General features: G+C 35.5%; 1 protein-coding gene across 5 annotated transcripts in view; it reads left to right on the top strand.

Moving 5' to 3' along the window:
* Window positions 1-25,691, top strand: part of EML5 (EMAP like 5) — a 99,618-nt gene that overhangs the window by 53,002 nt on the left and 20,925 nt on the right. For 4 of the 5 annotated variants that reach the window (XM_058026821.1, XM_058026822.1, XM_058026820.1 and 1 more), the window contains exons 14-28: window positions 267-453; window positions 2,177-2,282; window positions 3,529-3,622; window positions 5,457-5,557; window positions 5,752-5,954; window positions 7,066-7,177; window positions 8,108-8,235; window positions 9,887-10,028; window positions 11,775-11,927; window positions 12,743-12,874; window positions 14,154-14,242; window positions 14,959-15,135; window positions 15,989-16,190; window positions 17,863-17,989; window positions 25,333-25,411. In XM_058026821.1, the coding sequence (XP_057882804.1) occupies window positions 267-453; window positions 2,177-2,282; window positions 3,529-3,622; window positions 5,457-5,557; window positions 5,752-5,954; window positions 7,066-7,177; window positions 8,108-8,235; window positions 9,887-10,028; window positions 11,775-11,927; window positions 12,743-12,874; window positions 14,154-14,242; window positions 14,959-15,135; window positions 15,989-16,190; window positions 17,863-17,989; window positions 25,333-25,411 (2,032 nt within the window). Of the gene's footprint in view, window positions 1-266; window positions 454-2,176; window positions 2,283-3,528; window positions 3,623-5,456; window positions 5,558-5,751; window positions 5,955-7,065; window positions 7,178-8,107; window positions 8,236-9,886; window positions 10,029-11,774; window positions 11,928-12,742; window positions 12,875-14,153; window positions 14,243-14,958; window positions 15,136-15,988; window positions 16,191-17,862; window positions 17,990-19,531; window positions 19,987-25,332; window positions 25,412-25,691 lie in introns of those variants that run through there. The other variant, XM_058026825.1, reaches the window with a different exon arrangement.

Here is a 25,691-nt window from a genome sequence, read left to right as displayed (position 1 = left end):
TTCTCTTCTAAACTAGCTGTGGAAAGTAACAATTAAGTGCCACTTTTAAACTAGTGCTTGTAGTACTGGCATCTGAGTAGTAAATTAGATTGATAAATTGATGCTCCCTTAAGAATGGGAAAGTATATTCAAAATTTTATAACCCCGAAACGGTAATTGGTAAGTAACGCGAGTTTTACATGCACAAAATTCACCGGCGTGACTTTATGTCAGTTTCAGTATAGATGTTTATGGCTCTGGTGCACAAACCTTTTTTGTTGCCTCAGTTACAGGGGTTACGACTGCCGGAGCAACCTGTTCTACACGCAGACGGGCGAGATCGTGTACCACGTGGCAGCCGTGGGGGTGGTGTACAACCGGCAGCAGAACACGCAGCGCTTCTACCTGGGCCACGACGACGACATCCTCTGCCTTGCCATCCATCCCCTGAAGGACTACGTGGCAACAGGCCAGGTGGGACTCGTGTTTGTCTGCAATAACCATCCAAAGTTGTTACTACTGAATTTAGAAAGGTCTTGGGGAAAGAGCGTCCAGTCCACATTTATTCAGATGAAGGACTGCATTTCTGTTGCAGATGGAATAGTGGGAAAATACTGACACAGAAGTGTTTTTTACATTTATTTGTATCATGGTGAGAGTATATTCTCCATAGTTTTTCTGAACATCGTTTAAAACTAAGAATAGATTAATAATTTTATTCGGCATTATGTTGCAGCTTCTTGATAACAGGTGGAGGAAATGTGCAGATAAAATATATTTTTTAACACTTGCTTTGTGAAATTATCTATATTATCATTGCATTCATTTACTATTTTACAGTATGAAGTGAGCAGTTGTTACAGTCTGGCATTCCATTTTAATGCATTATGCTTTTCATCATCACCTATACACAAACTGTGTACTGATTGTGCATACAGCAAAGGAGTGTATGTTGTTTGAATTCATTTTATAATACTAATAATAGTTAATTTTATCTTTTGCTAGATAGTTATTTTGGATAAATTATTTTCTGTCATGTTTTCAAACAAACAATTCTTCCAGTAAATATTTATACACTAGGACTTGAAGGTTTGAGCTGATATTTCATGTTTTTTTATTTATGCTTTTAATTTTTATCATTGTTGCTCTTATTACTGTATTATAAATTGGAATTTTTTTTCTAGAAATAAACTTTTGCTTATTATGCTCTTGATTTCTATAAAAATGTTGAGATTAACATAACTCTGTGGGTCAGTTAAGAAATTAGCCCTAAATATAAGAATTGCGTTGATTTAATTTTGGAGTAGTAGAGGCTGTGAATAAAAATGTCCCTGAATTTACAATAACTTATGCTCTCAGCAGAAAGATACACTCCATTATACACTGTTTTATACTACATACACGTTCCATATTGTCGTATACTATGTTACATGAGGAAACTAAGTAATGCAGTAATCAAATTCCTCATACCACCCTGGTTCAGAGCTTCCTGATAGTGGAGATTCTGAAAAACTTTACATGTACTTAATGTTAAGTTTGTGACAAAACCAGAAAGAGATCCTAGTTTTGCTGAGCCTTAATGCAAGAGAGTTTTGTTCTGGTTTTGCAACCCTTTTATTTATGCAGTGGGGTGCAAAACCCTTGGAATAGCAAATAATCTTTTAAGTGCTGGCCAATAGTGCTTTTGTACATAGTTGAAAATAATAAGTTATATTGCGTTTCTTACCAGGTTTGTTGCCTACGCTAGTGCATTTTTGTGCCACAGGTATCAGTGTGTTAGAATCTGCCTTGTAATGACACCAGAGAGCAGCAGAAGTCACCTTGATTTCTGAAACGTAGAGAAGCTGACATACTAGCAATAAAAATAGCCTTTTATTTTTAGACAGGGAATGATTGATGAAAAATTGATGGAATAATTATGCTACACTGCAATCAATGAAGGGCTTTTTTTCTCCCCTCCCCCAGCGCAGGAGGACTTTAGTTAAGTGTGATTAATGTGCCTAAGTCAACTGGGAAATGGTCTTTGGGAAGCAGCAAAAGGAATAATATCCTGCCATCCAGACAACAGTAATACTAGGAAAATTCTATCACTGTAATGTTTTTTCAAATACTTTTTGAAGTATTCTTAATACTTTTTAAAAAAATGTGTAAAATAACTGAGAAATGAAAAAATGGCTATGAATATGTATACTTTCAGGTTGGTCGAGATTCCTCGATACACATTTGGGATACAGAAACAATAAAGCCACTCTCAGTATTAAAGGGCTATCACCAGTATGGTGTTTGTGCTGTTGATTTTTCAGGTAATAAGTATTTATTTATTTATTTACACTTTTCCTTTCCTGTGTGAAAATACAAGATAATCAGTTCTACTGAGAAACTGGGGGTTCCTTTACACTGCAGATTTTGTATTAAAAATATTCTCCAGTGTTCAATGTCAAAGGAGAGATGCTGTCTTACAATGAACATTCATTAGAAAAACCTCCTTTGGAGTCTTGCACATAGGAAATGTAAGAACAGCTACTGTCCTGTTTAACAGCTGAGCTGAGCACTTCAGAATTTGGTTTGGTGGTACAGGGCAGGTGCCCAGATCTGGAGTGTTGTGTCTGCTTTACAACTGTGTAAGAAGCTTTTTTGAGCAAAATGATTGGGTGTGCAGTTTTTTCTTTTTTAAGTGAAATCTTGAAAGCTGTGTTGAAAGCACACTGATACGTTCAGGAAGTCCGGTCAGGGAGTTCTGGTCAGAAACACAGGCTCTGTCTCCACCTTAAACTAACATAATACTATCAGTTAAATCCCTTGAGATTTTTACACCCCCTACACTGAATTCCTGTACCAATATTAAATTTCTTCTGCTCCACTAACTTCTATTAATTCTTTAATTGTTTGGATTTCCTGGATAAAATCTCTGAACTCACAGCGACAATGTGAGATCACAAAGATGAATGGTTTGAGGTTTTTGATGCCTTTTTCTTTGGTTTCTCTTTTTTCAAGATATGAATCTCATTTCTCAAATTCTGGCATGGATATATAGCAATTCCAAAAATGGATGCATGTCAGAAAGTTATTGATCTAGAGTGAGCACAAACAGCTTGTTTATTGAAAGTTTATGTGGAATATGTGTCAAACTTTTCCAAGACTTCATAGTACTACTAAGTTTAAGGGCATTTCACAAATTTCATTATATGGCTTCAGTGCTTTCCTGTTCAGAAATGAACAGAGATTTTCAGAGTGAACATGAAACTTTCACAAGAACAACCTGTAGTGAATGTTTTTGTGCAACTATGTCAACAGCTAACTGAACAAGGGATTTAATATGAACACAGAGCTTCTAAATTCAAATTTGAGACAGGATAATTTAAAGTGCTACACTTCATCCGAGTTTTAAAGCAAATGGATGAAAAAGCATACCTCTGAAAACTTCATATGCTTATTTACTTGTTTGTACATTCTTAAAACATTTGTGAAGTTATAATATTTTTATATGGTTTCTTATTATTGCAACATAGTTATCTATCTACTCTCTTAATAATAAATGTATTATTCTAGCGGATGGGAAACGATTGGCTTCTGTTGGAATAGATGATAATCACACTATTGTACTCTGGGATTGGAAGAAAGGAGAAAAGCTTTCAGCAGTAAGGTAGGAATTTAACTGTGTTTAAAAATCTGTACCTAGATTTACTATCAAATGTTGGTAAGAAAAATATATTCACTTAAAAATATGAGTTCTCTAATAAATTAGCATTTCCTGTTACATAAGTGATGCAGACAATAATGTTTATGTCATGTTAAAAACTTTCTGTGGAAGAAGTAAATGAAGGTCTGATAGTCAACAAGAACTATTACAGTGACTGCTCAACTGGTGAGGAAAGATGTCATAGGATACATTGCTGTGTTCTGAAATATTTTCTTTAAAACTCTATGCAATTGTGTTTGCCCTCTTAAAAATTGTGATATGTGGCATGTTCAGATCTTTTTCATCAGAGGTTGCACCTTTCTTGGAAGAGTAATTTGCAGTTGTTTTGCAGAGTTCTTTTTTTCTTCAGGGTTCTTTCCATTTTCTTCCTGGGTCCTGACCAGCCTAATCTAACTTAGAATGCTCTGCTTTGAACAGGAAATTGGTCTAAGTGACATCCAAAGGTTAAATATTTCAAAAGTTTCTTTGTTTCTGTGCAGATTATTTAATACATGTTTATTAAATTGTTTTAATCTACAAGATAGAATCCTATTTCTAATTTTGAGTAATGTTATTTAAACCTTTGACTTTTTCTTTTCTCCTAAGGATCTATTGCTTTAGATAAAGCTGTAGTGTGAGTGGGTTTTGTTCCATTCTGTCTGGATTCAGTGCTTATACTCTACACATTGTTCTAGGTAGATTTTAAAAAGATTTATTACTCTCTGCAGTACATTTTAAAAAGTGTCAGCTTCCCTTTCATCCATTATTGCTCTTTAATTTAATTGACTCCCATTTTATTTTTAAACACATGTTGAATTTCTTATCCACTAAAGAATGAAAATTCTGAATAGATGATGTAGATAAAGAAGGATATTCCATTCCCAGTTACTTGTCAAAAGCCCAGGCAGCTTGGCTTCTCTGAAGATATTTATCTGCCTTTCACCTATTTTTTTTTTTTCAATTCTCACCCACAAATTGAAGGAATTTATTAGAATTTTTGAGAGCAGCATCTGTACTTTGAAGATGACTGTGAGTTTTGAAAGAAACTTTTTAATGCATTCAGCCACTAGTTCATGTAGTGGTCTGAAAGGACAGAAAATAAAAGATTATTGTCCCTTTTGAACAAGGAGCCAAAATTAGAGATTGGGTGCTCTTCTGCATTTTAAGTAAAGAAAAACAGTCTATAAGCATTGCTTTGCATGGATGGCAAACATAGCTGAAAGCTACTTTTCAAACAGTAGGACTGAAGCAAAGCATTAGTTTTATAGAAGCGTAGTAAGAAATCTAGAACACACAAGGTTTTAACATTTTTAGAACGAACTGTAATTTCCATCAGACATGTAATAGCAGCATAATTTTTTTCTAACAAAAACAGAAAAAATCAGCTAAATGGGGAATGACAATGGCAATTTGTTTCCAAGATAAGCAAACTTAAAATAAGATTTTTGACTTCACTCCTTTAAGTATCATGAGCTGTCAAAGATCTAAATGCCGTATACCCAAACTTAATGCAAATACATTTTCTTTTGCAAATAAAATGCCCCCTTGTGCCTCTTTGAAGTAACATAATTACTCACCTGCCTTGGAAACTGAAAAGTAATGAAAATAGAACAGGACACAATGTGTTGCTTCTTTAGTTTTCTACTTCCTCATTATAAACTATTAGTAATGATTTGAAAGTAAATGTTGGCAAGATAGAGCAGGTATACATAAAAATAAAACAAAAAACTGCTCCCAAGCCTATTTAAAAATATTAAGAGTTACACTTATATTTAAATGATTTTGCTTTGTATTTCAGGGGAAGCAAAGATAAGATTTTTGTTGTTAAGATAAATCCTTACATGCCTGATAAATTGATTACAGTTGGAATTAAACACATGAAATTCTGGCGGAGAGCAGGTAAGAACACTTTTCAGAATTAGAGCATATTCTGTTACTGACAGTATAACTGTTTACTATAATATTGTATCTCATTTTTTGGGGGAGCATGGGTGGACTAAAAGAAAAGGACTTGTTGCTGTGGGTATGGTTATGTAGTTCTTGTTCTATAGTTCCAAGCAGATGTCTAATGACTTCTTTTTGGTCTGAACCAGGAGGAGGACTAATTGGGAGAAAGGGCTGCATAGGTGCATTGGGAAGAACTGACACAATGATGTGTGCAGTGTATGGCTGGACAGAGGAGATGGCGTTCTCTGGAACCTCCACGGGGGATGTGTGTATTTGGAGAGATGTGTTTCTCATAAAAACTGTCAAAGCACATGATGGTCCTGTGTTCAGCATGCACGCATTGGAAAAAGTAAATAAACTGCTCATTGGTTTTTTTTTATGTCTGGACAAAGAGTCTTATGATAAAGCCAAACCTTTCCCACACCCAGGAATCCATGTTCTTATTTTCATTACAGAAAAGCCTTGTGTGGTCCCGATTCAAACTAGTGTTTTATGCATTAGTGCAAAATAGTGTTTATGCAGTTTCTTATTCTTATTGTGTAGCATGTTGTTTCTCAAACCCTTGTGGCCAGTGACATCTTAGTAATTTTCATAAGCTCTTACTAAAAAATAGCAGGAATTGATTTAAGCATCAGTATGTCCAATGGAATATGTGAGCTTGTGAGAGAGGAAGATCATACTTCTACTATTTTGTAGTGTAACTATTGTGTACCAATAGATAAATTCATTCTGTAAATCATTAAGTACTTTCTCCAGATTCTTGGCTTCTTTTTAGCCCAGGAAAGCCTTTAAGCATGTACTTAAATATGGATGAGTGTTCCAGTTAGATTATTTTTTTCTTTAATGTTATGTGTCTTTAATGTTATGTTGGTGTTTTGCTGTGTTAGACCAAGTCACTCCACCTTCCAATATTTGCATTTCAGAAAAGTAGCATTGGACAGTATGTGTTATTCATACTACAAGAGCTGAGTGCTCCAAAGGAGAGAACTAATGATTTCAGTATTAAGCATACCTGTTGCTTTGTTAAATACCTGTATATAATTTTAGAGACAGAATGGCTCAAATGCACATATATTTAAAAATTATAACTGCAAATCAAATTTTTGCAGTACTAAGTTTTGTTTTAAGTAATGAGAAGAAATGCCAAAGGGATATGGAGGCTAAATATCAAGGGAAAATACTATAGTATGTTGGTTCTTATTTTTCTAGAATGGTAGAAGCATACAGGCTAGAACTTCTAAATCCAGCCCGTGTACATGCACTGCACAGAACTGTGGTGCCTTCATCAGGAGGAGAAATCACTCATTCTGTTGCTCCTGTTCCTTTCATCTCTAACATCTGTAGCTCTGTGCATTACAGTGTTGTATATAGCCCATTTTCAGTATTGGCAGAAATCTCTGAAAAAGTAAGGAAAGATAATAATCAAATATAACCAGTGATCTTTATTTCTTTTCCCCCAGGGATTTGTCACTGGAGGAAAGGATGGGGTGGTTGCTCTCTGGGATGATACCTTTGAACGTTGTCTCAAAACCTATGCCATCAAAAGGGCTGCTCTGGCTCCTGGGTCCAAAGGTAACACAGACTTTATCCTATGTTTTGTTCTATTTTTAAAGTACATTCTTTAGAAATCTTTGTGAAATTGCTTTCCACAGTAAGAGGGAATCCACATTTGACATAATGAATACTAAAATAAAATTTTTTAAGCTTTATTGATTCTTAATAAGTAATTTTTCTGTTGAGACTGGAGTTGTGTGTTTAGGGTATCAGTTTGCGCATGTGGTGGGTTCAGGTCATAATATTTAGTTTATTATTAGCCTAAATTAGTTGATCTAGCTGTTTCTTATCATGCAGATGTTTTCTTGCTTTGATTTGTTTTTATTAAAGTGGTAAGCAAAAAGCCTCTTATATTTCTGATCATGACGTATCTTGTCTGATCTTTTTTGGTTCGGAAAAGGGAAGGAATTCAGAATTGTGGTTAGTTTTGCAAGGTGTTAGTAGCTAATTTTCTGTAAATGTATATGTCTTTTGAAATAATTAGAGAACATTTTCATTCCTATTTTTCCCATTTCTACCACTTATTTTTGATCTTAATGCTAATTTACAGTTCCCTGTATTTTCATTCTGGATAGTTTTTTCTCTTCCATCTCCTTCCCTTAAAATTATGTTTGCTATGTTCTAAAGTAGATGATTTGATGATTTGCATCTCATTGTCATGGCTTGTTTACAAGAAGCTAGAATTGGAGGTACCAAAATTGGAGGCAAATAGTGTTATAGTTGGTAACTGACATGTACAGAGTCAGGCCTGTTAAACTTCTTGATGTATTGCTGATTCCTCACGCTTGAATCCAGACATTGTTTTTTGCAGCAATGTTTTCTACAGTAAGAAAGTAGATTTTTCTACAGTGAGATTTTTCTACAGTGAGATTATATTGTGCTTAAGTGTGAAAAAACCTCTTTAAGGCATAATTGAGAATCCTATCTTCTAACATTTTAATGTTCTAGGTCTCCTCTTAGAAGATAATCCTTCTATACGTGCCATATCGTTAGGACATGGTCATATTCTAGTGGGCACAAAGAATGGTGAAATATTGGAGGTAGATAAGAGTGGACCAATAACTCTGCTGGTTCAGGTATGTGTTAAATAGCACTCAAATATGTCATACCACTAACATGATTTATTTCTCAAGTGAAGACTTGTGCAATAAGAAACACTTTAACTACTAGTGAAGTTAGTGAGGTACTATCACTTTTAGTTAGACTAGACCATTATGACTCCTTAATGAGCAAGACAGAACATAGAATTTCATTATTAGTTTGTTCAATGGGTTTATCCTTCCAAATAGACCAAGATTATAGATCTTTTTTGAAAAAAATAAGAAAAATGTCTGAAATAGTGGATCTTCCTCCAAATCCCTTAATAACTTCTCTTGAGTACTAAATAAAAGTTGTCTCCTTGTTGTTTGTTTTGAGATTTTACTTGTAATTATGTAAAAAAAATTGTCATACCAAATAACTGCATTTTTAAAACAGATTTTTACATTGCACCAACATATTTTTATCTTTCATAGTTAAGTAAAAATCTCTGGACTCTCTCCTTTCTGAGTGGCCAGTGCAATACATAAAGAACTGTATTTTTTTAAAGAAAATGTTAGAACCTAATATAAAGAAAAAAACTTGTTCACAGAATAGTTTGGGTTGGAAGGGACCTTTAAAGATCATCTTGTCCAAGCCCCTGCAGTAAGCAAGGACATCTTCAAATAGATCAGGTTGTTCAGAGCCCCATCCAATCTGACCTTGGGTGTTTCTGGGGATGGGGCATCTGCAACATCTTTGGGCAAGCACTTCCAGTGTTACTGCCCTCGTCATAAAAAATTTCTTTCTTCTATCTAGTCTGAATCTACCCTCTTCTACTTTAAACCCATTACCCCTTGTCCTGTCACTATAAACCTTACTGAAAAGTGTCCCCATATTTCTCATCAGCCCCCTTTAAGAGGCTGCAACAGGACCTCCCTGAAGCTTTCTCTAGACTGAGCATCCCCTCCTCTCTCAGTCTGACTTCATGGGAGAGGTGCTCCAGCCCTTTCACCCTTTCAGTGGCCCTCTTCTGGAGCCATTCCAACAGGTCCATGTTCTCCTGTGCTGAGGACTCCAGAGACAGACACAGAACTGGAGTCTGACCAGAGTGGGATAGAAGGGCAGAATCATCTCCCTTGAGCTGCCGTTCAGTTTCTTTTGATTCAGCCCAGGATCCAATTTGCTTTCTGGGTTGCAAGTGCACAGTGCCGGCTCATGTCCTGTTTGTTGCCCACCAAAACCTCCAAGTTCTCATCAGGGCTGCTCTCAGTCCATTCTCTGTCCAGTTTGCGTTTGTGCTTGGGGTTGCCCTGACCCACATGCAGGACCTTGCCTTGGCCCTGTTGGGCTCCATGGCAGGACTCCACGTGCCAGCCTGCCCAGGGCCCTGTGGGTGGGATGCCCTTCCTCCAGCCTGCTGGGTGCTCCACTCAACACAGTGTCACCTGCAAACCTGCTGAGGGTGCACCCAGTCCCACTGTCCCTGCCACTGACATGTGTGTGAGGATTATTTTGCAGAAGCTTTCTGTAGTACAAATTACTAAAATTTTGCACAAGTAGCAGAGTGAATTTTTTCAGGTGTTCTATGGTTTTATTCATATATTTATTATCCTCTAAATAATGCATATTCTTTCTCTCTTTTTTTTTTTTTTACTTTCATATTTCAATTTAAAATAAAAAGAAATCTGATTAATTGTGTTTTTTCAGGGTCACATGGAGGGGGAAGTTTGGGGTCTAGCTACTCATCCTCATTTACCTATTTGTGCCACTGTAAGTGATGACAAAACCTTAAGAATATGGGATTTATCTCCTAGCCATTGTATGTTAGCTGTTCGCAAATTGAAAAAGGGTAAGATGCTTAGTATGAAAAAATATTTACTGATGCAATTGACATTTACAAGCATTATGAATGTTTTGAAAGCAGGACTTGAGAACAGAATAAATTCCTTTCTTTGCTCAAATTATTTTATTAATGCTATCTTCACTAGTTATGTAGCCCTTAAGCTAATGAATCTGCACAAAAAATTCTATGTAGTGCTGTTCTGAAGATTATTTGCAATTGCAACTTGTTTAAGTCACTCAATTAACAATAAAATTGAGTCAATTACATAAATGCTATGTTGCTTATAATATTCCAAGGCTTTTTTAAGACTTTGAATCTAGAATTTTTTGGAAGAAATCTTAGAATAAATGTTTGTAATTTTCTTTGTGAATGTTTGAAGGATCTGGAATGTCAAGAAAAGAGAAATCATAAAATTTTCACTTGTTGTTTAGGATACAAAGAAATTCTATTTTGACAGATGGAAAATCAGTGACATCATATAAGGTGATTTTTTCAGGATTAGATGAGAGTGGCCCTGACAAGCTTTTAATTCTATGTATACTTTGTTAGATAAAAGAATACAGTGGGCTTTGTCTGTTTGGCATTCAGCAATGCAGTTTGATTCAAGCATAATGGGAAGCTTAATTGAAGATTATTTAGATTGACAAAGTAAAGGTAGAAGAGTTACAAGCTCACATAAGCAGGGATTAAACAAGAAAGTTTCTAGTTGGTGAACACTGCTCAAGTCTTAAAGCTGATATTTCATAATATGTTTAAGAGTACTTTTGGCAAAAAAAGTCTCTGATGACTATTTGCTGATGATACACAGTTTGAGATGTTTTGGCAATCTTAAAAAGTTCCTGTGTACTGTACAGAAAAACATGTATGCTTCTGCAGACTAATGGAATTGAAATACAGCTTGTTAATGATAAAAGGCAGATCAGTGACTGTAAGAAAAATGTCTGTGTAGATGACTTAAAGAGCAGAAGGCTCAGCATCTTGTTGAATGACAATTACATGTGATAGTGAGGTATTTTCCCCAAGACATAGTGCAATACTCATGTAAATTACAAGACAAAAATCAGAATATTTTTGGTGTGCATTTCTCATCTGTATTCAGCTGAATGCAATTAAACTAAAAGTTGAAAATGATGAAAGGAACTACAGGATAATGAATGCAAAGCCTTGTGGTGAAGCCATCTAAGTAAAGGATTGCTGTCTACAGGTTAATCAGAGGAACAAATAGCAGGGGAAAATATGTAAGTTAACAGAAAATTCTGGCACGAGAACAAATCTATATAAGTTGACCATACATAAATTTAAATTGGAAATAAAACTGTTTTTCAAACAACACTGACATGTTTATTGGAAGGATTCTATGACTTACTGTCTTGTTTGTGATAGCAAATGACTGAATCCTATGAATCCAGAGGGTCTTTTCCAGCTGTGTTCTCCTTATCAGAGCAAATGGTAACAAACAGGCAGCACCAGATACAAGGAAGGAGATCAAGTTAGAAATATACAGACCATAGTGATTAATCTGTACTACTGATGTAGAGCAGATATCAATTAAGATGAAAATTCTAACATTCTGGGCCTGTGTACCTGTTTGTGTGCTGCCACAGCTTGGAAATTATTTTGGCAGCATATGGAAAGCTTCCTTGGAAGTTTTCTAGGATAATATTAGCTTTCCTTTACTAATGGAAAGATAGATCTGAAAGAAGGATAATGCACTGTAAATGTATCTGAATGCAATTTCTTTATTTCTCATAGGAGGCAGATGTTGCTGCTTTTCTCCTGATGGAAAAGCATTAGCTGTTGGTCTCAATGATGGAAGTTTTTTGATAGTTAATGCAGATACCCTGGAGGATTTGGTCTCTTTCCAGCATAGGAAAGATGTTATTTCAGAAATCAGATTTTCTCCTGGTGAGTGATTTCTTTTTTAAATGAAAATTTTAATACCAAAGTTGTTCAAATGAGACTTATCACATGTAAGAGATAAAAGAAGCGAAGATTTGTAGTACTTCTAGATGTAAAAAATAGGTCAGTAAAACTAATTCAAACATTTTAAAAGACCATGGTGTGAAGTCCTGTGTTGCTTATTTAAGGATGAGATTATTGGAATATGTTTGCCTACAATGACCTCCTGAACACAACAGCCAGTTTGAAATAGTGAATATCCAGCAGCTCCCTAGGATTACTCTTTATGACCTGCGTAAGTTTCGCACATCACTGATGTTACTCTTATCTAATAAGAATACTTGAAACTGATGTGTCAAAAACATCTTGCAGCTTTTTTTTCTTATTTTTGCCCCCTTAGCACTCTCAGTGAGGCTAGGTATTTTTTTCCCATCATTATAGCTCATATTTTAGGAACTCAAAATGCATAGCCTACTTTAGTTAAAATACTCATCTGTTGGAGAAATTTGATGCAAATTACTGATACCAATTCCCCTACAACATTACTTTCTGGTTCCCCAAGCCTTATCATTCTCTGAATACCATAAATGCTTAAAATTTCAGCAAATGGTTTTCATTGTTTGAAAATGTAATGATACCATAGTTTTATGTTTCATTATGTGATATGAAAATCAGTTTGGCAGAGAATATGTATAGATTAGCAAGCTGATATCAAAGAATTTGAAATTGCGTAGGGCTAAATTCCAGAATTTACTTGTGTTTAATACAAAGATCACTAAAATTTTTAAAAAATATTTTGTGCTTGTACTGATGTGTTTTAGGGGCTGGAAAGTACTTAGCTGTGGCATCCTGTGACAACTTTGTAGATATTTACAATGTAATGAGCAGTAAAAGAGTAGGAATCTGCAAGGGAGCTTCCAGCTATATCACACACATGGACTGGGACATAAGAGGTAAGTAGCATTCATTGTAAAAAGAACTGGAAGACTGATTACATTATAGACTAATTAAGAACATGTATAGTATGGATTTGTGGTATCACTGGCAGATTTGATTTTTCAGCTTACGAGTATGCTCTCATAGCATCCAAATAAATATTAAACCCATGGTTTTTACTGCCACATACATATTTAGAAATTTTACAATTTGAAGTAAAATGGTTTGTCTCTATTTATTGGTTTGTTTGGATTTTAAAAAAATCCTTCCTGTTTATCATTTGACTTCACAAGGGCAGTTAGTGATAGAACAAGAGAGAAGGGCCTTAAGTTGAAGGAGGGCATGTTTAGATTGGATACAAGGAAGAAATTCTTTACTGTAAGTGTGGTGAGGCACTGGAAATGGCTGCTCAGAGAGGCTGTGGATGCCCCATCCCTGAAGGTGGCCATGGCCAGGCTGGATGGGACTCTGAGCAACCTGGTCTAGGGGCAGGAGGGTGGAACTAGATGGTCTCTAAAGTCCTTTCCAACCCCAAACATTTCTATGATTCCATGTTTCTACTCCTTTAATAAAATACTGTGCTATGTGCTTGTAGCTCAGGAGAACATATCCTTGTCACACATAGCAAAAATACTGGATTTCCTCTGTTCCAGGGTATTAATATGTGATTAATTAAAATACTAAATTTAGTCCTGTTTCATTACAAAGCAAGGCTGTGCAATTGTGCAATCTATTTGTTCATGTTCTTATTCCTCTATATAATAACTTCTGAAAGAGTCTGATTATTTTGAAAGAATGTTGTAAGTTAGCTTCCTTTGAGGATTCTGAAAAGGAAGAGGACAAAAGCATTGGTGAGAATTTCCCTCAGAAATGAAGTAGTATAAAGGTGTAAAGAAGTCACCTGCTTGGGATCAGCTTGTGGCCAGGCAGCATCTGTGCTTCTCCATCCCAAGGACATCAGCAGCCAGTAATCATAAACAAGCTTTGAATTACACCCAGTGCATTTTGTCTACCATCTGATGGGACAGCCATAATAAGGAGAGAAAAGTGATGCATTAGTACAGTTTTCAAAGAGAGCAGAAAGGGTTGTGAATTTAAGGGGCCAAAAGACTTAGGTTTCTTTAGAAGACCATACTTCCAGATCCATTATTTATGTGTGCAGTTTTTTTCCAATAGAAACAAATAATTTACATAATGCTGTTTGCAATAAAAAATTTAAACTAACTTTTCTTTCTTCCTTCTGCAAAAGGGAATCTCCTATGTTAACATACAATATCTATGTCATATGTTTTATAGGAAAACTTTTGCAAGTCAACACTGGTGCTAAAGAGCAGCTGTTTTTTGAAGCCCCTCGGGGGAAAAAGCAGACTATCCCGAGTTTGGAGGTGAGGAACTGTACTGCCTTCTTAACTTGCTTGCAAATTAAATTATTATGCAGCCACCTATACTACATAAGAGGGAATGATGCATAAAACTGTAATTTTAAACTTTTAAAATAATATAATATGTAGGGGTTTTCACATTTTTATCTTCTATTAAGAAACAGACATTTGGCTGATTTAGTAATGAACATCTCGCTAACATGACTTCTGTGTGTCTTTTCTGGTACTTCTAAACACCTTTGAAAACCTATTGCAGATTACTAAACCTTGCTATAGAAAACATCATGTTTTTATAGAACAATGAAATACAGTTTACATAATACATATAGGCAGGAGTAGTATATTGTACTTCTTTTGTTTTCTCAGATACAGAGCATTGTCATAGGGCAGAGAGCAAAAATTTATAATTTCCAAGTTATATTTTCCATGCCATTGAAAGGCAGTGTTGGAAAACATAATTTATTTTCTTTAGCCTGAAAGGGCAGCTAAGGTAAAAATTTTCAAAATACTTATTTAAGTTTTGGAATTGAAAGTTCATAGAGGTAAAATTACAGGTCTCAGATGAAATTCTGAATGGCAAAAAAATAACTGATTAATATATTAAAATACTGTCTTTTAGATGTGATGTATCTTTCAATGCAAGGAATTTTTCTTGAAATTGGATATGGAAGAAAAATGCCTAAGAAGTATTCTCTGCCTCAAATGTGTCATTTTTGTAGGTAGAAAAGATTGGCTGGGCATCATGGACAAGTGTTTTGGGCTCTTGCTGTGAAGGGATCTGGCCAATAATTGGTGAAGTCACAGATGTAACTGCTTCATGCCTCACTAGTGACAGTAAAGTATTAGCCACAGGAGATGATTTTGGATTTGTGAAACTGTTTCGATACCCTGCTAAAGTAAGTAATTTTCAGCTGTTTATGGAAAGTATTTATTAATAAATCTGCCTTTTTAAAACTGTGAAAATTCATCACTCAGAAGAAAATAATGCTTTAATATTTTTCTCATTTTGATCAAAGAAAGCATTTAGTATTGCATTGCAGTTTGCAGTGTGTTAAACTTCCAGTGAGTAAGAATGATCATTCCAGGTCAGAATGCAGAGCCATCTCATGCAGTGTCCTGCTGCTGACTGTGACAAATGAATAGGAACAACTTTAAGAATGAGAATGCTTTGGAAGACAATGAACATGTATTTTTCATCTACATTGCATTTTTGATTTTAAGGACCTTAATTATTTCCAATATTAGTATTTTTTTTTCTAAGACGAAGACCTTTAATAGTATTTAATCACACATCATAGAAAAGCTATTCCAAAAGTACATTGTGTTTTTACTGCTCTTCAAGTACCTCCTGCTTTCCTGTATATTTGGTGGAAAATGTGTCTTCAATTTTGAAATGTTGCTATGCTAAGGATAGTAACAGTGCACAAGTACTGACTCAAAATATTCTATGTGAATTTTATTCCAACTCAGATTATTGTCTCTCTTAGAAAAAGTGATCCAGTGTTTATTGCTGGAATATGTTTATAGACTAACTCTTTCATGCTTGATATGAAGATAAAGTCAACATTTCATGAAGTTGCTATAGGAGGGGCACTTGGCAAATCATGTGTTAAATTCATGTGAACTACAAAACAGCTGAAGCAGGAACTGTGAAGAAGTTAAGATGATGTCATTGTGCAGGCAACTTATTTCAGTTTTGCCTAGCAGACTGGGTAAATTTGCTCTTTGCCTTCTTTTTGCCCTTTTCAGGGAAAGTTTGGAAAATTTAAGCGGTATGTTGCTCACAGCACCCATGTGACCAACGTGCGCTGGACCTACGACGACAGTTTGCTGGTCACTGTGGGGGGAGCTGACACCTCCCTGATGCTGTGGACTTATGAGATGGAAGGACATCGGGACAGCAGGCAGTGTGACAGTGAGGAGTCTGATCTGGATTCTGAAGAAGATGGAGGTCAGTAATAATTTATACAACTAGCTGGATTGTGCTATTTCAAGAAGACTTTATTAATGGAAAACTGAAAATTTAGAAATAATTTACAGATTGCTTCTATCTTAAGTGGCAAATACTCCTCAAAAAAGTTAAATAAAATTTGGTTTTGGGGAAAGGACTGATAAACTGCTGTGAAGAAAATGATAATGAAGTGTTTGAGTTACTGCTTTGAATCAGAGTACATAAAGAAACTCTTGATATCTTCTAAATTAAGAATATTAAGCATCAATTATACATAGCTACCCAAAATCTATGTTTAAAATAGAATCATCACAGTTGGAATTTGGTCACCAATTCTTAAGAAATGATATTGAAATCTGTATAATGTGAGATCATAGTTATCTGGATGTTGTAGAATCTGCTTCCATAACATGGAGACATAGGACACTGAAGTAGACTGATGTTTATGTACCTATTTCAAGGTCACAATATCAGTAGTTATAAAGTGTTAATTCTATTTTGTAGCATTAACTTCTGCTGGTTTTTCCGTACTTATGTTTTCTTTTTCATGTTACAATTCCAAGAATTTATGGACTTGTTTTCTCCCAAGTGTGCTTTTCCTCCTTGTCAATTCCTCAGTGTTCAAGAATTTTTAAACTATCACTTCTACTCATTAAATAGTTCTGTGTAATAAATTAACTTCACCTGTCACTAAAATGAGATAAATGACCAAAGAAATACATTAAATATTAAAGACATATTAAACATTCATTGGAAAAGAATTTTTAATCACTGTATTTCTTCTCAAAAGTACTGAAGAATACACAGAGTAATTTAATTGCCTATAGGAGGACTTGTCAGCTTTTAACTTTCTTAGTCAAAAATTGCCATCTTCAGACTTTCTGTTCAGCCTCTGCTTGAGACCTGTTAGAACATCTTAGCCCTATGATCTCCCCAAGCCTCTGCTGCTTTACACAGAACCCTCTTAAGCTGTGGGTTCAAAAGTACTCTGAAAGAGAGTGAGGTGTGTGAAGATTTACAAGAAAAGACATTGACATCTTTATCCACAAAAGTTTCTCTAGCTCAATTCCTATTAATTCAGTTAGAGTTAAGAAGTATTCACCATCACATTGTTGGCATTGGTAGTTTTGATCTTTGCAAAAACAAAATAATGGAGAGTAATTAACAGCCCTGTCACAACTTAACTTTTCCAACATGTTTATTTTGCTATAGTAAACATCATCCTGATGTGGCTTGCTGGCCCTTAGCATTGTGTAGGAACCTTGTGCAGACCTATAGATTCCATGGCAATGGATGGATCCTGAAACTGAGAACAACCAGGCACTGAATCTTACAGGTCTTAAGAGCAGGTGTCAGGTAGTGAGGTTCTTTGTCAGTGACTGTAGTTAAGGCCAACCAAGCAGAAATGGGGTAGCTTTTCAAGTCCCTTGACTCATTAATAATTTTTTTTCCACAAAGATATTGTAGGGAATTCTTTTTCTTTGAATGCCTTTTATTAACAATGTTCATGATTCCCAGCTACTTTCTTTCTGTTATGTATTTATGTTATTAATAATCGATGCTATAATTGTTTTTGTAATGTAGTACATTGTTGAAATCTGCACAAATTAAGATTAAGTGGTTGTTATTGTACCTTATTTTGGTTTGATACTCTTCCCTCTGGTTTTGTTAGGTTATGACAGTGATGTGACAAGGGAAAATGAAATTAATTACACCATCAAAGCCTTATCAACAAACATTAGACCAATGTTTGGAATTAAGCCTCATCTGCAACAAAAGGAGCCAACCTTAGATGAAAGGTAATTACTAAATTACAATTCTAGCCAAGAAATCAACGTGAAAATACAGTAGTAGAACAAAATTATACTGGAATATATGATTCTCAACTTAAAAGGATATGTATAAAAAGAATCCAAATACTTCTTTGAAGAAAAAAGGAAAGGTGACCCAAAGGACTAGGCTGTACCTAGTTTCATACAGCACAAAAGACTAAAAACTATGTATGCATATTTTTATGTTTGGGGAATTCCTTGAGATGATTGACTTATTTGCTGGTGTTTAATAATATGTTTTTTTTGAAACTGAAGTACTGAATGGTAGTTAGTGATGACATTATAGGCATGAACCTGTACAATTGTTTTAGTGAAGGACAGCTCTAATGTTTTTGGTTCTGCCAAGAAACTGCTCTGAATTAAAGTCTAATTGCTCCTTGCATTGCTTCAGTTTTCACTTAACTTCTACCTTTCTTTGAAAAGTTCTGTCCACAGTGGTTCTGCAGTTTTTGTTAATGAATTTTGGAAAATGGAGTTGGTTGCTTTAGAGTATTAGTTTTAGATCTTGGTTCACTGTTGTATGCTTTGGAAGAGAATAGGGTGGGGAGCAAACTACAATAAACCCAGAAAATAAAGTAGATGCAAAATGACAGAGACAATTTATAACCTCTAGAACGTTATCTGTTGTAGAATCTGCAGCTGAGCATGGGACCCTGAAAGTTGTTTGTTGTCCACCAAATTGATGTGGGCAGTGTATGTGAGGGAAAAGGAAGGAGGAACTCCTAGTACAGCATTTGGGGAATTCTAATACTACAGATGGAGATGTGAGGAAAACAGCAGGGTATAAGGGAGTGTGAGGATCTGGGGAAATGGAAGGGTAGGAAATTTTGCAGGAATGTGAGGAGTTCTGTGGCAATGTTCAAGCCTCTTTCCACAGTGAAGCTGGGCAGGTCTGTGCTACCCCTGGTGAGAAATGCAGTGTGACTTTGGTGGGAGTTTCACACCATCTTTTGTTTTTAAGTTGTGTTACTGTAGGAGGGATGAACCAGGGATAAACCAGGGATAACCACAGTATAAAGCTGTGGTTCGCTGTCTTGCATTTATGAAAAATGGTCTCTCTTTTTTAATTAGCTGTACTTGATGTGGAAATCAAAAAGAAATAATGTGCATGGCATGAAAGCTTTGATTAAAGATTTTTTTTTTCTTTTAATGAAATTGTAAGCCTCTTGTGTTTCTTTCAAAAGCTGTTTCTGGAAGCTGAGTGAATTGTGTTTTTCAGTTTCAGATAAATTACTAAGATAATTAATTCTGTAGTAAGGTAATTAAATTGTGATTCAGAATGCAAAAAAAGATCATAAAATAATTCCATTACCTGCATTGTTGAAAAGTTTGGGGCCCTAAAACTTCAAGACTTTTTTGTGAAGAATAAAACCAGACTGTGGTTACTGTATGTATTTTGACTTCTGTTCTGATGTTAATATTGTATAAGATTGGTAATTGTTTCAGAGATCTGTCATAGACACTAATTTTTATTTTATTTCTACTACTCTATTTTTGCTTCCTATGAAGGCAGGGGGTAGTAAGGTAAGTTCATGTACTTGAAGTCCAGGATTAAATGGATTTTAATAACTTCAGCAGCTTGGAAAAGTAGTTACAATTTGCAACAGAAGTGAGGGATTTACCTCTTTACTATTAAATAGTAGCATGTCAATAAATAGAAAAGGGTTAAGGGACAAAACATAAGTGCAGCTCTCACGCTGAGCTGATGTGAGTGAAGAGGAGTAGAGTGTTCTAGGAGGAGGTGATCAAAGCTCATCCTCCTTTCCTCAATATTTTAGGGGAGCTAAGGAACAGCTTGACTTCCCTGTCTGAGCCAGAGGTGTTGCCCAGGGGTTTGTGGGTGTCTGCAGCACACACTTGGAGGTCAGGCTGGAGCAGTGCAGTGAGCACATTGCACTCTGTGAGCAGCGCCCTGCTGGAGCTGATGGAGCTTCAGGGGTGCAGGGAGCACCCCTGCCTTGGCTGCAGCGTTTTGCCAGTGCACCTGTGCTGCTTGAGGGTCTGAGCTGCTGGCTCCCCATCCTGCTCCTGCAGCAGGCTCTGGTGTAGGTGCCTGCATGAGGTTATCAACTTCTGCGCCTGCTCTGTTTACAATATGTGCACATGCTGTTAAATTGGCAGCACAACAAATCCTGAGGCTGTCAGACCACCCTTCAGATCTGCAGACTGAGCTGCCTCTGTGACTGGAACTCCAGATTTCTTTCAGTTGGTCTAAGGTTTGCTTGCAGTGTTAACTGCCAGCTCTGCTAATGATACAGTATGCTCTAGCAGTGAAATTACCAGCTATATCATTGAAATTGCAGTACTTATTTCAAGTTCTGCTGGAAACACAAAATGGCACTGCTGTGAGGCAGCACTTAGGTTGGTAATTTGAATTATTTATCATTTCTGAATAATAATGTTTATAGGTAATATTTTTATGTGAAAAGATGTGTACTGTGTGTCTAATTTGGTTGTGTAATAACAGTATGGCTATTCAGCAGCACAAAACACACTTGAAAACTGTTTCTATCCTTTGCTAAGAGTTCTTTCCTAGTATGTTTTTGTGCTAGGTAAATTACTCAGAAAAAAGTCTATCATGGTTGATTTTGAAAATGCTTCTGACTCTGCTGCTCCCTGAATTGCACAGCACTGAAGGTTGGGAGATGCCTCTGGAGAATAATGCTCCATTCTTACTCTGTTCTTATACTGCCTGAAGCTGGCTATTTGTGGCTGTGAAAGGGGCAGTGCTGTGTTTAATGTACCTTACAGACAAATGGCTGTACCAAGAGATCTCAAAATTAAATAACCAGAAATTTCAGTTAAAATTTTTCACTGTTTTACTGTGAAAAATATCTGGAGGTATTTTAATTTGAAGAATTGCATGCTATTGACTGCAAAGCCTGTTCAAGCTACATTTGGATTTTATTGTGGGAAAGGTTTAGCTGTTTCTTATATGAATAAATAGTGCATCAATCTTGGACTGAAAAATAAAGTTAAAACTAATTAGAAGACATCTAGTAAAATCCATTGTTTTCAGAATGGGAAAAAAAATCAATCTGTAAATTGGTGAGTTGTTAACATTGTTTTTCGGGATTTTTTTTCCTAAATAATTCCCTAAATTATTTTGCTTAACTTATAAGTGAGAAAAACTAACCTAGTGTTCACCTAGTGATATTGTTTAGTGGCTCTTAAAAAAAGAGCTTCTCAAACCAGTGGAAGTGTACCAGCTAATCAAACTCTTATAAGGTACCCCTGCATATTACAAATATTAGGAAATAATCTGTACATGCCCATATGCTTTAATTATTAATGAGGGTTTTTGGCTGGCCAAATAATAGGAGTATTCCATCATACATGACTGAGGAAACCTATCCAGTGCAAAGTGTCTTCAATTAACATAAACTGAATTAAGTAGTCATGAAAAAATAGTACATATCAGTAGTGCTCAGTACCCCACACATTCTGGTTAGCTGAGATAATTTTATTTTAGTAAAAATTAATGTATTTTTGTGACTAAACTTGGACATCTGTCTTTAATAGCGAGTTGCCTGTTCCATCCATCAGCTTATTTCAGGAAGTTAAACCTGCACAGCCTTTCTTTGAGTTATTCAGGTGTTGGTATAGTTCAGAGGGGTTTTTTTTCTGCTTCTGCTTTTTTTCTCTATTTACAGCAGAGTTATCACAAAGAGTTATGTTCTCATGCCAACACATGTTCATAATTCCCATTTAAGTGAATGGGAGTTTTATATACAAATAATAGATTTATCTAGTCTATGAAGTGACTCATCCCCTTGTAAAAAGGAGTATACAAACCAGGAAGTCAGCAATAATTATCTCTACAAATAATTCACTGGCACCTAACTTTTAGCCAAACTTGTATAAGTAATCCTTTTCTCTTTCCCATCTGCTGCTGAAAAGAGGTTCCAGGTAATGCTTTTATTTTCCTATCTAGTCCATCTTTTACTGCCACCTCCCATTTTCCTTAAAAAGCCATCTGTCATGTTGGGTGCCATAACATGCACCTATCACTGTTCAGAATATTGCTGTATGAAAAATCTGATATATAAATATATGCATTGCAGTTCTATTTCATACAATGAGCTAGATGCTGTTTTACCTACCAATATGAACACCAACTCCATGCACTATTATACTTTCCAATGTTTCACAAGTAGTATTCTTCAGTAATACTTATTAAAGTACAAAGATTAGCATTTTTCCAGCCCCCTAGTGGGCAACTGTTTTACATGTGATGATTTGACAGTCTCACCTGATTTGCCAAGGTGAATGTGTTACTGAATTGTTTGAGCATCAGATTCCCTGTGTCTGCATTAGTGAGTATAAACTGGCTCTTACTGCTCACAGAACACATGAAATAATTATAAGTCATTTTTTGTCCAGAAGCAGTACTTAAAAACTACCAGCCTTCATTATCTTCTAACGGAAACCAGACTTGTGTGAAGCTTCACAAATGACTTTGAAGAACTTGTCAAGAGTAAATGGAAAGAAGTCCTCCTTTCTTTAAAAATTCATTCTCTACTTCATGCTTGTCAACACCTTTTGGGGAGGGCAGAGCAAGACACTTCATGCTGAAGAGTGCAAAATCAATTGCTAAGTTCTCTGCAAGTCCCCCTAAGTATGAAGTGGAATTTTGGTGCCCTGCACAGGAAGGGACTTTTTTTCTTTTTTACCAACTACTGTAATTTGCTCTATCAAATAGTGCCCAAAATAATACTTGGGTTTTTAAAACAGAAATAAATATTGTAAATCACACTGTTATAAATTACCACAGAACTAAAAGAATTGGTGGTAATTTACATATGCTGTATAACAAAAATCATTCCTTGTTCTCTTAGTAACTTTAGGTACTCAGTATCAATGAGGAAAATATGGAATGAAATACATCATACAAAAATGGGCAGTAATATTTAAGATATGCGTAAAACTGTGAACAAGATACTTTTTTTTTTCAGAAACTACTTCAAAATGCTTGTACTTGATTTTTATAGTTTCATAACAAGAAATATTAAAATACATTTACCAAATATATATTAATTTTGAAAATAAAGTGCCAGTATTGTGGTATTTATTTCCCTTATGATAGATGGCTTGAATTCTCCTTCCCCATGCTAAAGCTGGCCCTATCCATACCTGAATTCACCCCAACATGTTATTCATGCTCTCTTTCCCATCTTTTCCACACAGTTTTTGAGCATGCAGCAAGTTATGCATGCAGATATATGACCACTGTGTGTTCTATATGCCATTAGTCACTTTGCTGCACATTACACAACAAATTAAAAATATTTTCAGCTCTCACACATTCAAAAAATGACTTGGAAAATGTATTCTCATGTCCTTCAGCATTCCTGTTTTTAAATCCTGAAGTTGTTATCTTGAAACTTAACTGGGGAGAGAGTCCATACATGCTTGTAATTTGCATTCCAGTTCCACTGTTCTGGATCAATACAGAATTACCCTTTCCTGGCCAGATCCTTAGAGAAGTTGTTTAGGTGACCTGTGAGATAATGCAGCTGAGTGAAAGTTCTCAAGCTTTCCTGACCAATACACATTCACTTTATTTTGTTGTGTGGTAATGTATGAATGTACTCTCATGATTACTTAAGGATGATATCAACTTGTGTTTATTTGTATTTGTAGGGCCTTTAAGTATAGATGGTCTTCTCAGGCAGTTGTGAAATGTGAGATTGTTTTACCTCTTCTCCCTTTCTATCACAAGGGATTTACAGACAGCAAATGTTAAAAAAAAATTTTACATTTTAGAACCAAACAGCAGAGAAATATTCAGTTCCAGTAAAGTAAACCTCTATAAGAGGAATCATGTCCTTTCAATTTCTACTGCTTTCATCAAATCTCAAATATGTTCTTCTATATTTAATTTTTCTCCCTTTTTTTCCCTCCAACTCATTTTTCCCTCTTTGTTTCAGGGACAGAAGTTAATTAGGGCCAGGGTAGGAGAAGAGGAAAGAGAGGAGGTTTGAGTGCTCTGTGTCAAGTATGAGGCTGACAAGTGGAAGAAGGACTTTTTATGCTATGTTTTGGTAATTTCTAGAGGAATGGTAATGAAACTGTTGCAGAGTTGTCCATGACAAATGAGAAATTAAAAACATAAAGTCTTTCAAAGACTTTTACGCTGGAGTGATCAAATGAACAAATGCCTGACATTTGTTCTAAAGTTAGGCAGGAACAATGAAGAAATAAATCCAAGAAAATGGTTGTTTATTTGAATAACTGAAAAAATGCTTTTCACGTGTCCTTCAAACTACACAGTGTACAAACAAATCATGTTCTATCATTCTGAGAAAATGCAGTCATTATTTTGAATCAAAGTCATGACTCAAGATCAGAGATGAAATTACAAGTACTTCATACTAAAAAGGAATAGAAGTACTTCATACTAAAAAGGAAATAGCAACCTGTTGCCTCATGTTTGATATTAGTGTATCACACTGCCTACTGGACTAAATAGTCTGGATATCACTGAATTTATACATAGAATTTATTTTAAACTAAATTGTTCCTCTTAAAGATCAAGCTTAAAGGATTGTTATCACAGCCACAAATACTGTATCTATGGAATCAATAATCAATGCTCCTGCAAATTACTACGAATAGTTGCATATATTTAATAAATAAAGCTTATTTGTTTGTGTTTCTTTGTATAGGTACAGTTGAATGTAATGTGAAAGTTGTTATGGATATTTGTTAAACATATCTAATTGAGAGTTCTTAATTAAATCTGGGCTATTCAGAGCAGTGGAACATAGGTTGTGGCTGTAACTCCTGCATTTGCGTGGTCTTGGTTTTCTTCCACATAAGGTTTGATCAATATCACATTTCAGTTGATGTAGGAGTGGATGGGCAGGTGCACCAGGAGTTCTTTACAAACTATTACAAAAACAGGAAAAAAACCTTAGGGGTCTGCTGAAGGCATGTGGGAACAGGCATTATTAGATTAATCAGCTAAGCCTCTCTTCAGTAAAATTGCTGCAGAGAAGATGAAAGTACCTTAAAAACATAGTTTGAAAAAGTGAAGAAGATTCTAAAAGTGCTCAGTCATTTTAAAACAAGCTTTTGCATTAGCTCCATGGATTGTTGAAGAATTAGAGGACCTAGCATGTTAAACAGGGGATTTTTAGGTTTTGTCCTTCTCCTTTGACAGACATATTTGTTTTGAAGATGAATATGCATGTGAGTTGAGTAGGACAGGCTGTAAGATTTCCCAAAGCCTTAGCAGGTTGGAAGGTTGCTGTTAGCATGGAATGGGTGACGGACAGCCTTCTCTTATTCACAGTTCTTTGTTTCAGACCTCCAGTTAGTAGGGCATTGCCTCAGCCGGAGAAACTGCAGACAAACAATGTGGGGAAAAAAAAGAGACCCATAGAGGTAAGAAAAGTGGTGCTTTTCGCTTCTTCCTTTAGGATTTTGTTTTGCCAGAAACTGACACACCTATGAATACATTAAATGATTATTTTATTCTAAATATATCAAAGGTGGAAATAGTGAATAGTAGGTAAAGAGTAGAAAAAGTGGGAGATAATTTTTTCTTGTGAATAAAAAAAAAAGACTATTTCTTTTTATTGCAAATAAAATCGAGTATAACTCAGTTCTTAGTAATCATGAAACCCTAGAACTGACTGTAGAAAGCAGGATGCCTTGTATAAAT

Source organism: Melospiza georgiana, chromosome 6 (genome assembly GCF_028018845.1).
Source record: "Melospiza georgiana isolate bMelGeo1 chromosome 6, bMelGeo1.pri, whole genome shotgun sequence".
Classification (NCBI taxonomy): Eukaryota; Metazoa; Chordata; class Aves; order Passeriformes; family Passerellidae; genus Melospiza; species Melospiza georgiana.
The sequence above is the reverse complement of the archived record's forward strand: the minus strand, read 5'-3'. Positions and strand labels throughout refer to the sequence as shown.